We start from the raw sequence: 16,307 nt of genomic DNA on the forward strand, positions 1-16,307 counted from the left end.
AGCAGAGAGTACCTGAGACAGAGTTAACGAGAGGGCTCTGAGCCAGAAGCAAGAGGTGAGGAGAAGCTGAGTCTTCTGGGTCTTTTTTTTCCCCTGCTGAATAGAGCCTTGATTATAGTGTTACCCAATGTCTGATAAATTTCAGTCTACTTTCTTAACATTTCATGGCGAGAACTACATGAATGCAAAAGGCGTCCCAAAGCTAAGAACCTTGAGTCAAAAATGGGAGAAAAACTCCTACCATAGCTGCAATTAACACCCCAGTTTAGGTCTAATATCATAAAGGGTGATTTTTCAAGAAAATATTTTTAACTATCTGGTTTATTTTCATTCCCACTTCAGCCCAATGAGCCTAATGCGAGTCCCTTTTTTTTTTTTTTCCTTCAGTAACAGCTGTTCTTTTGAACCTTCTGAATAGGCATCTGATTTAGATTTGAAGGAAGTCATTTTAGAAGCTGGTGCAGACTCGCATAAGCACAACTCAGATAAATCCAAGCCCATGCACCACAGATTTCTTTAAAAAGCAAGAAATCTGGTGACCAGCAAGGAATCAGAGTTACTGTTGAATCTAAACCCAGTGGACACATTTTCCTCCTCCAGGCTGTAAATTCAGGCATAAATGGTTTCAAGACTATTCCCTACTTATGAATTTAACATAGAAAATATATCTGCAGCTCAACTACGAAAGAGGAAGAGCTTCTTTCAATTTTATTGGATCTCAGATCCATTATGACTTTGTGGCCTCTGCTGGAGAAAAACATTCTCATATAAGGAGCTCTTATATCATTAAATAGGAAACGAAATAACAGTTGATGGTAGCAGCCCCTGCAGGAACTGTCTGGCTTCTGACCCACCATATTGATGACTGGTTTGCTTGCCTACTCTGGGGCAGGGTTTTTGGTGAATGCAATAAATAGGCTTAACTTGACCAAGACTGCATTTATGTCCCATGCAATGACTACAAAATTTACAACAAAAAAGTTGTAATTGAAAAGTCATTTAAGCTAATTTTTTTCCCCTTGCAGAAAAAAAAAAAAGAAGAAGAAATGGGGCTTTAAGAAATTTAAACTAGCATAGGTTGAAGTGCAAACCTACTAATAATGGTCATTTAAATACTTACAATTCCATCTCTATCTGGTGAACCTCTGTAACAAAAAGAAATTGGTAGCTATTAGGAAAATGAATCATTCTTGCTACATAGTCTCAAGTATGACAATAAGAATCATTAACCACCTTTCTCCCCCCTCTCACGAGTTCCAACCCCAGTAAACCTGGCTAATGAAAGCCAAATCAAAACGGATTGGTTGAGTGATATTTGAGTGTGGGGTGTGTGTATGTGTGCGTGGGAGGGAGAGTCTCATTAAAAACTGGAATCCAAAAGGCACAAGTTGCTGGTGCAGTGTCTTGAGAGGAGAATTCATTAAGAGCTGTCCCACTCAGCAGCCTTCTATTTAAAACTACCACCAGGAATGCAAACCCATTTGTTCTCTCTCATCTTCTCCCCATAAGTGGTCTTGAATTTCCCCTTATAAGAAGGAACTTCTTATACTTATAAGAAGAACTTATAAAAGTACAAAGTAGTTTTCAACTTACTTTAAGGATCTATATTTTCTTCCATATTTCTAGAGTTACTGCTCCTTTGATTACAGAACAGGAAATGGAGGGCAATTTTGCTAAATGGCTTGCTTTGATGACTAAAGTCCAGGGTATTTAATCCATGGTGAAGCTAGGCTGCAGTGCTTAAGAATAAGGGCTTTAGAGTAGGCTGAAGCCAGGTGTCCGGACTCTACCACTTATTAGCTCTCTCACCTTGAACATATTGATTATTACTTAGTTCTCTAAGCCAGCTTAAATATGATAAGGTATATAAAGAACTTATAATGGTTCCTGACACATACTAAGTATTCAAAAATGTTTGTTTGTTTGTTACAGGTTTTTTCCTCTTCTGTGATGTCTCTACCCTAGGAACACAAAACTGTTCACTTGCAGCCATGTTAGACTTTATAGCAATAGAGGAAGGGTATTATTATTGTTACTTTGGAAAACTGAGCTGGAGGAATCAGAGAACGAGAGAAGAAAAAGAGTAGTCACTTTATAACTTCTTGTATTAATTAATTCTGTAAGGAGCTAGAAAAATATTATTCTATTAACATGGAGACCAGAATTATGCTTAGATGGGGACCTGCATTGTTTGGAAGAAAACCTTAGTAAGTGCTTGGGTGGACTATGAAATCTTGAAGAGTTTGGTGTGGTTGGAACTGTTCCTTAGCAGGTGGGACCAAGTGACAAAATTGTTTATTGCTTCATAGGGTGGGACAGAGGAGAGAGAGAGAAATGCAGAGTTGGTGGGACATCTTCTTGGCTTCAAGATGTGATTCCCCTTCCCCACCAACACCCCCTTCAAAATTAGCAGAATATTCTACTTGTATTACAAAACACTTGATCGGAGAGCATCATTTTCCATAATCATTTCTGTGTCCATGTGGATACAGGGATGAATCAGTGATACAGGGGCTAGAAGCAGAGAGGACCCTGATATTGAAAGACCATGGGAGTTGACAGAAATCTTAGGATCTTTGGACATTCGCTGGCTATGGGAAAAAGTTGGTTCAAAGAAATTTCATCTAAGATAGAAAGATAGGAAGAGTCTTAGCCAATAAAAGTTATATATAATTCATTGAACAACTATTGAGTGCTTATAATAGGCCAGGCACTAGGCTAGGGTCAGGAGATAAAATAATGAAGAAGACATGCTCATCATAGAGAGAATGAGACAGGAAAGTAAATCCAGTGGGTTATTATGGCCGCAGTAAACCCAGGTGGTAGGAAAGTACAGAGGAAAGGTACCAACCCATACTCATCAAAGTCAATTTTCCCTAGATTTGTACACTGCAAAAAGTGAGCATTTCTTACTAGGATTTCAGCCTCTGCTGAAGGAACTGATAGAGAGGAGATTGCATCAAATTTTGCATAGGACACATCCAGAGGCACTGATCCTCGTGGGGTTGTCTTTCGGGGCAGGTGATAGATGTGGAGAAGACAAGGCTCTGGAGATAGTCCTGGCTGTGGTGTTGCCCACTATTGGTCCAGTTAGAAGGGCATAGCTATAGGGGATCTTAAATGGGAGGCCACTTGGTCTCATGCATATTACAGCTCTAGGGATGGCACTTCAAAAATCTTAATCAGAATAATTGTAATTGTACATAGCAGCGTTGGTGTCTATTCTGATCCTTTGTCTTATCCACTGATGGAAATGGCGCTGCTGCTTCCCCGTATGACAGCAGTAAGCATGGTGGTATCGTGCACTAGCTATAGTGCCCAACTGCCCAGGTTCAATCAACTTAGATTTCCTAGTTGCATAACCTTGGACCAGTACTTCACTCCTTTGTGTCTCAGTTTCCTCAGCTATATAACAGCCGTGATAACAGCATATAGCTCATAGGGCTGTTAAAGGATTCAATAAGTTAATATAAATGAAGAGCCCGGAATAGTACCTAGAACATAGTAAATACTCATTAAATGCTACCTAGAATAAAGTTATTATACAAGCTGACCTAGGATGGGGAGTAGAGAGAGAGATTTTAGCAGCCTCAGACAATGGGGTATGTGTCCTCAGTTTATTTCTTAACCCCCTTTTATTAAGTTTTATACATTTTTAAATAATTTTTTTTTCTTTTTAAGAGCAGACCCATTATATTTACTGATTCTGTTTTAAAACTGATCATCTACCAGGAACGCTTTGCCTCTATTTTAAAAAGTGACAGTCACCTCTTGCCACTGCTGCCTTTTCTCTTTTACCCTCCTATTGGTCTTGAATATAATTTTGCCCATCTATTCTTTTTTTTTTCTGAGTAATCAAAGAATAGGCACTTGACTCTGGACTAGAATACTGGCTCCATGTCTTATTTTTCTGGGTAGCCTTCAGCAAGTTACTTAATTCCTTTTGGCACTGATTTCTCATCTCCAAAATTGAGATATTATTTCTAACCTTGTTGAATTACTATGAGGATTAAAAAGGATATCAATACATACAAAATACCCTGCACAGGGCCTGCCACTTAGCACAGGCTCCTCTCTCCCTTCCTCTTTCTATCAGCCATTGTAACGTTGATCAAATCAGGAAGCTCTGGTTCTAACCCCACTCTATCTAAGGACACTCAATCAACTGAAGTTGGAACTGGCAGCTACTATAGCAGGTTACTTGTCAACCCTCACGGAGTTGCAACGGCCCTGAAAACAGTTTGTATCAACAAGGTTTCAGTGACTGCAGACTAACATAAGCATTACCTAAATCTGAAGGGACAGCACATTGCCAGAACATTTCTCCAGCCTTCTGCAAGAATGATATATGACCCAATTAGAGAGCAGGGGCTCATGAAAAGCAAAGGCTTACACTAAACGTCTTGTCCTTTGACCATTACTGCTGGTGGAACCAGTTTATAGCTAATTTGCTATCACCTTAGTAAACTGGGGTGCTCAGATGATAAGAAGTAAAGGACAGATGCTTGGGATTTTACAAGAAAATGTCTTGTTAGAGTATTTCAGAGAGATATTGGGCAGCTACACAAAGCCATGAAGAGTAACTTCCTCATTTTCATGTTTTTAGAAGTGGTGATGGAAGAGTGGTACTTTGGCCACCTGCAAATGAGCTCAGTCTGCCCTGGGGAGGTTGTTTGACCTCTTTTTCCTTTTGAGGGAGCTTCTTTCCTTTCTAATTTTCTTCACACACCAAAGATTATGTAGAGTCAGTTACAGAAACCATCTCAAAGAAAAATGGATTTGTTTTCTGCTAATGATGTTCTCCTGAGATATGTCTAATAGTGTCCCCCACAACACACGGCACATTGTAGGTGGCAAAGGATTCTGTTGACAGACGGACTGCTACAGTGTCTGGCCTTTTATGGAAATTCAATTCCATCTAGTGCAAACTGAGGCCCATTAGAGGAAAGTGTATTCTAAGTCCGTGGAGCTATTGGCAATGCTGAAACCAGAGCCCAGGTCTTCCGACTCTGGTGAACGAACCATCTCCTATTCTGGTTAATGTTTCAAAGTTGGCAATTTCTTAAGAAATAATGAAAATTATATAATGCTCAGAAAAATTTTTTTCTAATTTAATCATTTAGAAAAATTGGCAAGACTAGAGTAAATACAGCTTCCATGAAATAATTATTTACCAAAAGAAAAAACACAAAGAAAAGGTAAGAACAGGGGACTTAAAACTTGATATCTGGACAAAAAATAGCTTTTTACCCCCCAATCCTTTACAGTCTCTGGTTTAAAAGCCTTCAAGGCTTCAAGGTCGCCCACTGCCTAAGGAAGGAAGCCCAGACACCTCAGCCTGGCTGGTATTTAAAGCCCCTCCTATCTGGCCCTGATCTCCTTTGCAGCCTTGCCTCCCACTATTACATTTACGTGTGGCCGACAAGTAGACAGACTGCTCTGTTTAGCTTGTCCCGAATACCTACTTGGCTTTTCCACATCTCTGCTTTGGCTGTTGTCCCTTGGCATGAAACGCATGTCCTCATCTTCTTGAAGGCCAAAATCAAGGCTCCTCCCTCTTTGAAGCTTCACTGATCATGTATTCAAATATGAGCTTTCCCACCCTCCAATTCCCTGGAAATTCCAATTCTAATCGCTCCTAAGGAACTTACCACGTATTAATTTGTATTAGTGATAACAGGAGTAGTGGCTGCTACCATTCACTGAGCGTTTACTAAGTACGTGTTACCACGGTAGTCATAACAAATGTTAGCTCTTTTAGTTATATGAAAGATACTTCAATTTGCGTGATAGATATTCTATTCCATGAATTATAAATTCTCAGAGGACAAGCCCAATTCTCAGAACCCTGTGATAAAATTAATGCACGATAAAAATGTACAGAATGAAAAGCTAAAGGTGCGAGATCAACATCGCCTTTTTTCTTTTCACCTGTGCCTAAACAACTATTGATTTTTGCATTTTCTAACTTTCTTTCAGGGATTCTTGTCAAATAAGGGGTTTTATAGGTTCATTATTCTGCTATACAGCAGATCACAGCAGATCTGCATTTCCACACGGTCACAGCCAGCTGATGCTGAGCAGTGGTGCTCTCCTTAAGTACATACGTAGAATCAGTGTCCTTTTCTTTCTTCCGTATTCCAAAGGCCTTCCTTGTACGTTTTTTCAATCCTGTGGGAAAACAACAAAAGGTCAAAAAATCTATTTTCTATTTGAATGTTCCTAGCAACATGCAAGTGAACATATTTTTAAAGTTGCAATATATTAGTTAAATTTGAACGTTCAAAAACCCGTGAAAGTTTCTTCATGTGATGCATGTGTGTGTGTGCATGTGCATAGGATTCATTATTGTTTTTCAACAGATGTTTATCAAGGACATGGCACTGTAAGTTCTTAGCCCTATGAGCAATGTAAGAATATTAAAAAAAAAATGGAAAGGAGATCAGGACAAAGTACAGTAAAGTAGGCAAGCTTTTCTTAGACTATTGTTAGCCATCGCCCAAATTGGCGCTGTGCCAAGAAACCCCATCACAGACTTAGAAGAACAGTAATTTCCAGGGTAGGCGGATTCTTAACACTAGGATAGTTCCAAGACAGAGATTATGTAAACCATACGAAAGAGCCACATTGGCCTGACACTTCTTTGTATCCCGTATTCCCAGTTCATCTTTTTCTACTTCCTCAATTCGGTGGCTATACTGGATTCTCTGAACATCCCCAGTATCTGTTCTCCTGTATCTCTTTTCTCTTTATGTGGTCCTTGCCACTGGCTGAAATGCTTTTCCTGTTTTGTTGATATTTACAACTTCCATATGTGCCTTCACAGCCCAGTCAAATGCCCCCTCCTCTGTGAGGGCCTCTCAATCTTAGTGCTGTCAGAACTGACTATCCTGTGCTCCCCCAAATGTTGCTGTTATATGTATTACAATATATCAAAGCATTCCACTTATTAGTTCCTACGTCAGTTTCCCTCATAGACTGTAAGGCTTTCTAGGACAGAGGCCAAGGATACCCTTGGTATGTCCTCTACGCCAAGTAGAGGAACCAGATAATATTTGTTGATTTAAGATGTTTTCCAGGAAGCATCATTAAGGTGGTATTGGGGTAAGAAGTCTCCTTTTCTTCCATCCTGGACAAACCAAGCCTACTCTTGTATCTTCTATTCTTCTCCTGTCAAGGCTCTGTCAGGGATTCCTATCTCCCACGTGTCCTGTAATTACATATGTGGCTTGTGTGTTTCTCATGTTAGTCAGTATTATTCAAATACACCAATGCCTATATATTCAAAACCTTAGACTTGTTACTGGTGGTTTGGAACTTCATCCTGACAAATTAGAGCTGGAAAAGTCACTGACCTTCAGGATTTGTTTGGCACTACCAGGTGGATCAAGGGGAAAAACACTGACAAAATCAGAGATTTGATGACATCTTTTTTTAAAACATGTGAGTCAGCCCAGACCACTCAGATGATCTGAGTCATTCATTATCTGGCTCTTAGGATACTACTCAAATATAATCTCCAAAATGCCTCTGTTTGTCTAATTTTGTATTTGAATAGTCATTCCATTTAAGATGTTTAGGTCTTTAAAATGTCAATGTTTGTTTAAAAAAAAATCTCCTCCCACATTAAGCTATTCTCCATTACCCTCCACGTGAAGAGTTTATAGAACACTTATTGACATTTAAAACTACCCACCCATAATATTTAGGAACACCTTCTCTCTGTTCATTTTTAATTTTGATTGTGAAAAACGTCTTTCTTCTCACCTGTAATTGCCTTATCTCCTTATAGGGACAAAATATTGTAGTTAAAATCATTTTCCTCCTATAATTTTTCTTGGGCTTCAAGTCTCTTAATTGGCTTCTCCATGCTTCTAATTCAGCTTTGGAGTCACAATGAATGCTATATTCCCCAGTCACTACTGGCTTTTATAGAATTATAAACCAAATGCTATTATTATCTTATGTTTTCAAATTACACTATTTTCTGCAACTTGACCATGAGACAAGAGAGAGCATGCCCTACCAAACAGATGAGAAAATACAGACAAATTCCAGTAATTCTTGTATTAAATTAGTAACAGAGCAGGCAATAGTAATTTTCCATAGACTCTGTCCTGTTTTTGACCACCAAACTTGGATAATAGCCAACATGAACTAGGTCATGAACGTCACGAGTTGTCCATTTTCCAGTGAAAAGTGCCCTGGATCAGGCTTCAGGAGACAGAGTCCATTCCCAGCATCATTTCTAATTGTGTAGATGAGTATGAGTTACATTCTTTTTGTATTTCCATCTCTCAGTGTACAACAAATCAGCCAGTAATAAGGAATGAAAGAATTTGCATATGTTTACAAAATGCAATGCCATTCTGTAGTTTTAGTTTCACTGAAAGTCATATTTCCCATATGTAAAATACATTCCCATATATGGAATATAAATAGGAATACACTAGAGATGTGACATTCCAGAAAAACAAAACTAATCGAATTATTGCATAAGAAAAAATACTGAAGACTTTTCCCCCTTGAAAAGTGGAAAGATGTGAGAAGTTTATAAGAGTATGAAGAAAACTCTGAAAGACTAAAACAAAGTTATGAAATATAAAAGTTATTCATATCTTAACAGCTTTTTGAGAAGACCCAGGAAGAAACAGTCATACCAACCATGTTAAAAGTGAATGGAGAGGTGTGGTCAAGTCTTTTGAGGGTTTATTTAAAAATATTCAAAGAAATTCTTCAGAAGAGAGCAAGGACAGTCAAAAATCTTACAGGAGTAACAAGTTTAAGACAATGTGTCTGGTAAAATGATAAGCTTAAAAAACAGTATATCCAATGATTTTTCACTTCTGACTCCAATATAGTGTAATTGTTTTTAGGCTGGGTCATAAATTTTTGTCAACTATTTCTTTACCAAAAATGGGAGGGGAAAAATAATCAAGTGTCTTTGAGAAATGAAGTAAATAACTTTTCCCTTGCCAATATCAAAACAAAGAGATCTAAAGAGAAAGAATTTTAAGGTCCTGATGATCTGGGGCTAGAACAGTTTTCTTCCAAGCTATGGAATTGAGAACATCCTCCTGTGTGCATGCAGAACTGGGTCGGAAGTCTGGCCTGTGCCTCTTAGCATCTCTTCACCTAATTTAGATTCTTTTAGCTTCCATCGGTATTATGGGAGAAGCTAGCAAAGTCTGGGAACAACAACAACAACAAAATTAAAAACAGACTGAGCTTTAAGAGGGTAGGAGAGCTTATTTCAAAATAGGTAGTCCTGGATATGATATTACAAGATAGTGAAATAAAGAAACATGCAGAAACTGACAATAGTGACAGCACAAATATATATAGTAATATTTGTAGCTATCATTACTGAGGTCCTACCTATGGGCCAGGTACCAGCTGCTTTGCATATGTTGACTCATTTAATTTTCTTACAAACCTTGTGAAAAAGTAGGAGATGTTTTCTTTGCAAATGATGAGCCTGAGGGTTCACCTGAGTTAGGTTTTATTTATCATCATCTCTAGGGAGGAAATTAGAGGCTCCTTCTCCCTCCATGGATCCCCAAAGTACCTCTGGACTCTGTCCTAAGTTCCTTTACACTCTCTCCCTGGGGCAATTTCATTCACTCACATGGTATTATTTTCCATCTGTATGCAGATGAACCCTAAATCCATAGGTCAGATCCAGTACTATCTCATGAGCTTCTGGATATACAGCACTTCTTCTCATGCTCAAACTTCTACAAATAGACATCAGGTTTCTTTGAAAGCCTTTAGGTGCCTATATATATACATATATATATATATACATATATATATATATATACATATATGTAATCAAACCTCTAAAGGTATGTCCAATTGATTAGTTTACAATTATTTTCTGAATAAAATCCCCCTTAAAATGAAATAGTTCTCCATGAACTAATGAATGGATAAACAAAATGTGATGTACCCATACAATGGCATATTATGCAGTCATTAAAAGGAATGTGATACTGACACATGCTACAACATGCATGAACCTTGAAAACATTATGCTAAGTGAAAGAAGCCAGATGCAAAGAACCACCTACTGCATGAGTCCATTTATGTGAAATATCTGGAGTAAGCAAATTCACTGATACAGAAAGCAGAGTAGAGGTTGCCAGGGGTGGAGTAGAGGGGAAATGAGGAGTGACTGCCTAATTGGTACAGAGTTTCCTTTTGGGATGATATAAAAGTTCTGGAACTGGATGGTGGTGATGGTTGCCCAACACTGAGAATGTACTGAATACACTTAAACATAGCCAAAATGGTAAATTTTGTCGTGTGTATTTTATCACAATAAAAAAGAAACAGAATAGCTCAAGCCAGATTATTCTGTGACCAGAGGGAAGAAAGATAGGAGGGAGTGAAAAAGAAAAGAAAGAGACAAGGAAGATTGGCTTAAAAGTTCAGAATCTTTTTTTTCCTTTTTATTTATTCTTTTGTAAAGTTGTCAAATATTTAGTTAAGAAACTGGGAGCTATATAGTCACAAATCTGTGTTCATGATGACCTTCACCATCGCGAAAGTGATATGTCCGCAAGAATTTACAACTACAACAACCCTCCAGCTTTTCTCTCTCACATAATAGCTGTTTACAAAAAGCTTGTCATAAACACATATTTATGTAATGTTCCTTTCAGCTTTTCTCATCAGATCACAATGTTATGTTAATCCCTACTAGACGGTAAGCTCTGTGAAGTCAGCCACTCTACTATGTAGATGCCTGTCTTTATTTTCACTGCCCCATAGTGTTTCACGAATAGAACATTCCTTAAAATGATTTACTCAATTGTGTTAAAACAGAGGCATTATTTCTCAACTTCTTTTCAGACTGCAAGTCAAGCCATTGGAAGCTTATGAAATCAATTTGTTAGGGTGAAACTTCCATTCGAAAATAAAGTAGAAGAGAAAAACTAAGTGTGCATTGCCTGTAGAAAGGATGGGATGAAGACTGCATCATGAAATTCTTGGCCTCAGCTGTGTGGGTGGTGAGTGTCTGCAAACTGGGTGACCATGTAAAATATATTTCTTATAACTTCAAAAAGTTTGAAAGTCTTTTAAAAAAATAAAGCTTTCTTTTAAAAGTCTTTTAAATTTAAAACACAAATTACTGTGTTCACTATGTTTTTCTCTGAAATGTCTCCTAACTATTAAAAAATAAAGATACCTTCCTGACTTTGAGTATACAACTCCACAGGTGAGGAAGAAATAATACAGCAAAAATTTACCTTTATCAATTTCCTTCTCTCCCAAGTGTAACTGTTCTATAGGGATTCACTAAGCAAACACTAAATTCTAAATTTGAGCCTTTAAATGTTACAATGAAAACAGAATTTGTCAGAGGGATCCTCCAAAACAGAAAATTTAGCCTCTATACTATATACTAATTTTAGGTAAAACATCAAAATCTGATACTCAAAAGAAATACAGAGTTTTTGCCTGGTTGGTTTCACATCTTCTATTTCTTAAAATTACAATTGAAATATTTTTCCCTAAAAATGAAGGCTAGTTCTATAGATGGACAGATTGAGATAACAGTCCTGGAGTTGAGTCCAAAACAGGAGAAATCAAGGTGTGAGCATCCTGTAGGCAGGAGCTGAGGACCAAACTCACAGAAGATTCTGCTGGCCTTCACAAGACGCTCTCCTGCCACATAGGAGTGAATGTGGAGAGTCCTGCCAATACCTCCTCTTCTCTCTCCTTGTCCTGAATTCCTACCATTCCACTGCTAGCTGGTAAGACAACAAGAAGAGGTCAAAGGTAGAGTGGTCACCATCCTATCAGCATGTTGGCAGCAAACTGGTTTATCTCCAAGATAACTTAAAGGGACTGGGATGGGAAGAGATGTGGCACTATATTTTATTACCTTCCTCACTCATGTCACAGTCTTACACACTGCTTTCACTAACAGCTCTTTATTATGGTGTTAAACCCCCCATATAAGCATTTTGCATTTAAAATTGATGAAAAGGTGTCACTTTTGCAGATCATGTTCCTGGGGTGTACTTGATCCTTCTTCTTCCCACTCCTCTACAAACAGTGCTTTTGAGCAGAGCTTGGACCAGTCATGGCCTGGGCACAGAGCTGGCTCTAAGAGTGACCTAGAGCTTTGGAAGAAAGAGGAGAGGGTGGCAGTGACAGCTGTTTAGGGTCAGTATGTAAGACACAGTTCACAGAGGAATGCAAACCATCTTCTCGTGTATCTCCTCCAGAAGCATGAGGATGCCCCTCCCAGATACAGAGCAGGAGACGTGGTGGAAGGGAGCAGAAGGACTGCTTTCTTTGGAATCCAAAGATCTGGAATCAAATCTTTTTTTTTTTTTTTTTTTTTTTTTGCGGTACGCGGGCCTCTCACTGTTGTGGCCTCTCCCGTTGCGGAGCACAGGCTCCGGACGCGCAGGCTCAGCGGCCATGGTTCACGGGCCCAGCTGCTCCGCGGCATGTGGGATCTTCCCGGACCGGGGCACGAACCCGTGTCCCCTGAATCGGCAGGCAGACTCTCAACGACTGCGCCACCAGGGAAGCCCTGGAATCAAATCTTAATTGGACCTCTTACTGGCTGTCATTTGCAGCAAAACGTATAGAGAATCTGAGAGGCACTGCGTTACTTTCAATATAAGATTCATGTCCTCCCAGGACATGAGGTTTGGAGAAATAGCCTCAGTTTTTCTCTCTGTAATCCCTAGGAGTGAGGGGAAGGCAGCGCTGGTTCACTGAGTCCCTCATACGTGTCACGCACTATGCTAAGCATTTTCACAAACTAACACTTTCAACAAGCCCAGACGGTATCACTAACCCCTACTTTATGGATTAAGAAATAAACTCAAAGTGATTAAGTTCCTTTTCCAAGATCACCAAACAAACAAGTTAGATAAGACCAAGATTTTGAGCCAGGTCTGTATGCCTCCAAGCCAAGCGACTTATCGGGTAGTCCCGATGCTTCTCTCGGTACCCAGGGCCATGCCTAGTACACGGTGGACACACCTTCCATGTTTGTCTTAACACCTTTTTAAAAAGCCACTGAATGTTTGTATAATAATTAAAAGAAAAACCAAATGACTTTTCTGGATGTTTGCAATCTACATTCCATTGATGTTTAGTGTTTGAATATTTATTTGTATATATGGAGGTATCAGGGAAAGAGAAGGAGCCCTAAGCTGCATGGGGTGGACCTGTCTGATAGCATGTGCATTGGGGGAGGGGTGTGGGGTGACCTCACCACATTTTTAGGTGAAGAATGTATACAGTGGCACATTGAAAAGCTAAATTTAGCCCAAAACACACATCATGAATAAAAACCAATAGATGTAATTTGTTAAGTACTTAAGATGTTTCAGGAAATTCATCAGGAACTTCATTATCTTAGCTCAACACAACCTTATAAAGTGGGAGCTATTATTATTGTATTGATTACATACCATGGGGCATGAGGAGTGACTGGTGTCAGGTCATACAGGTGGCAATTGACGGACCACATTTCTTTTGTTTATATTCATGGTTATAGTTTATTAAAGAAAGGCTTATTACAAATTAAAATCAGCAAAGGAAAAAGGATGCTTAGAGCAGATTTCAGGAAAAAAACAAGTGCAAGCTTCCAGTTGTTCTCTCCTACTTTTGCATGGGTAGTGCTTAATTCTCCCCGTAGCAATGTATGACAACACATGTGAAGTGTTGCCAACCAGGAAAGCTCACCTAAGTTCAGAGTTTTTACTGGGGGTCAGCTCACATAGGCATGGAACACCTGCATGACTGACCTGAGGTTTTCAGTCTACAGTCCCCTAGATGTCGACTGATAAACCCAAAGCTTCAGGCATACAAAGACAGATGCTCACCACAAATCACACTGTTAGCCTAAACTATCTGCTATGGCTGAAGGTTTCAGATATACAATGCCACTCTTATCAGGCAGGGTATTCCAAGGGCTCCCTCGGAGTTTAGTTCCCAGCAGTTGGGACAGACCACATTTCAAAGTCCCCTCTGCCTAACTCCAGAGTCTATGCGCTTCAAGTCTTTGGAATATCTTTCTGTTGGTTGACAATTCGTCTTGCCTTCTTATCAAAAAACCCAAAAACCAAAAAAACCAAAACCTTGATTTTTTTTTTAATTGAGAAACATTTTTAGGGAAATTAGGCAGTACATTTGTTAAACACAAAGACTGTGTTTTGCATGTTTAAATCTTTTTGTGCTGCCCAGTGAACATAAGGAGACCCAATAAATGTTTGCTAAATGGATTATTTCTGTAATAAATGTAAATTTTCAAGCTTGAGTCTTCGTCAGCTTGGAGGGTTACTCAAAGGTGAATCACATGTAATGGAATTACTTATTTTCTGCAGGAACCCAGGCCGAACATTTGGTCTCAATAATAAAAAACAGGCAAATTTAATTGCCCTGGGCGTAATGCCACATATTGACAGCAACTCTCACTGGCAATGTCCATTAATTATAATGGCCACTGTATTTCTGTCAGGAAAGATTAAAATGCTTTGCGTATTAGCTCTTCCCCTAAGTTTTAAATATAGGTACTATAATCCCATTCAGATTCTTTGTCCTAAGAAGGTCTTACAGAAAAATGTAAGACCAGTTAAGATGAAGGCCACTCTCTCCCAAGATTTTTATGATATTTATGATTTCCAGTGCCTAGACTATTGCCTAAGATATGGGGACGCTTAATAGAGGTGAGTACCAGGGAATATGAAAAGTCAAGTTCAGTGTCGAGCAGTACCTGGCACAGGGTAGTCACTTAACAAAAGTTTATTGGTTGCTCTACACATTTCCAGATTGTTCAAAATTGGTATGCATGTGGTCTGAATGCTTTACTTTCATTTTTATGTGACTCAAAGGAAATCCAGGTGATCTTTGTACGTAGCACAGAGCCTCTTTACAATATGGTACCCCTTTATTCTGAGCTGAGCCTATTGGGGGAAATATGCATCTTAATGACACATTCCATTGGTGCTGGATTGCAAAAGAGGCTGATGTGGATGCCACGTTGAAATTCAGATTTGATATACAGGAGTTCAGGTTAGTGCGCTGAAATGGAGATGACTGTAAGACAATTAAGACTTCAAGGGCTAAAAATAGTAACAACTTTTTTTGTGTGTGTGGTATGCGGGCCTCTCACTGTTGTGGCCTCTCCCCTTGCGGAGCACAGGCTCCGGACGCGCAGGCTCAGCGGCCATGGCTCACGGGCCCAGCCGCTCCGCGGCATGTGGGATCTTCCCAGACCGGGGCACGAACCCGCGTCTCCTGCATCGGCAGGTGGACTCTCAACCACTGCGCCACCAGGGAAGCCCAAATAGTGACACCTTTTAAAGAAATATTTGATCTTTTGGAGACATGGAAGAAATGTTGAAAAGAAAATGGTCATGGAACAGGTTTGCCACAAACGAACTTAGTATTTGCTATGCCAATATCAGTGCAATGAAGGAGTTGAGTGGGAATGGGAAGAATTTTAAGCAGGTGAACAACTTCTATTAAGCTTTAAATACAGTAACAAGATCCATGGGAAACATGCAGTTGTAAAAAAACGTAGGAGCTTTGAGCTCTGAAAAACTTTTGTTCAAATCCCATCTTCACTACCTCCTGGGGTAAGTTACATAACTTCTCTGACTCTCAGTTTTTTCAGCTATCTTAAAAGGTTTTTGTAAAGTTTAAATGGGTGTAAAAGCTTCGTATCATACATAAAATATATTGTGCATCATTTTATGCATATTTTTCTTGCTTTTCTTGCAGTTTTGATAGTTACAAAGCAACTAGAAATCAGCTATTTTAACAGATTACATAAAAGTAACTAAATGCCTGATTTCAGCACTTACAGCATCTCCCTAGCTCTATTCCTTTAGAAATAAAAATACAACATCAAAATTTGAAAATAATCAAATTTTCAAAATCTCAAGCTTCTCCTGGTTACAGCTATAAAAACAAAACCAAGATCAAGAAATGTAATTTACTAACATCTATCATAAAATATAAGTGGGGATTTAAAAACTCACAGTAAGAAATACAACAATCTCCTGAAGCAGGAAAATACATCATTGATGAAGCCTTTACTGTGTGCAAATCTATTCCAAACTTTAATCAGCTGGTCATCCCAGCATGATTTGAAAGTAAGCCAGTGTTACTTTTACTTGGGTTAGTGGTATATAGAATTTGTTTTCTGCTCCTACCAGGTAGGGAGAATAACACTTCAAACACTAGTGAAATTAATTTGACGTGTTCCTTGGGAACCTTGTTCTGTAAAATGGTTTTCCTCTTATTCTCTATTTCTCTCTCTCATTCTC

At 38.9% G+C, this 16,307-nt stretch overlaps 1 protein-coding gene across 1 annotated transcript in view; it reads right to left on the minus strand.

Annotated features, from left to right (window-relative positions):
* Nucleotides 1–16,307, minus strand: part of SGIP1 (SH3GL interacting endocytic adaptor 1) — a gene marked incomplete at its 3' end in the record, with an annotated part of 156,269 nt that overhangs the window by 53,400 nt on the left and 86,562 nt on the right. Inside the window, exons 2-3 of the mRNA XM_082833876.1 lie at nucleotides 6,108–6,171; nucleotides 1,121–1,145 (exon numbers count right to left, since the gene is read on the minus strand). Coding sequence (XP_082690002.1) covers nucleotides 1,121–1,145; nucleotides 6,108–6,171 — 89 coding nt within the window. The remainder of the gene's footprint in view (nucleotides 1–1,120; nucleotides 1,146–6,107; nucleotides 6,172–16,307) is intronic.

This window comes from Leucopleurus acutus, assembly GCF_964270905.1.
Source record: "Leucopleurus acutus genome assembly, chromosome: 2".
Lineage (NCBI taxonomy): Eukaryota > Metazoa > Chordata > Mammalia > Artiodactyla > Delphinidae > Leucopleurus > Leucopleurus acutus.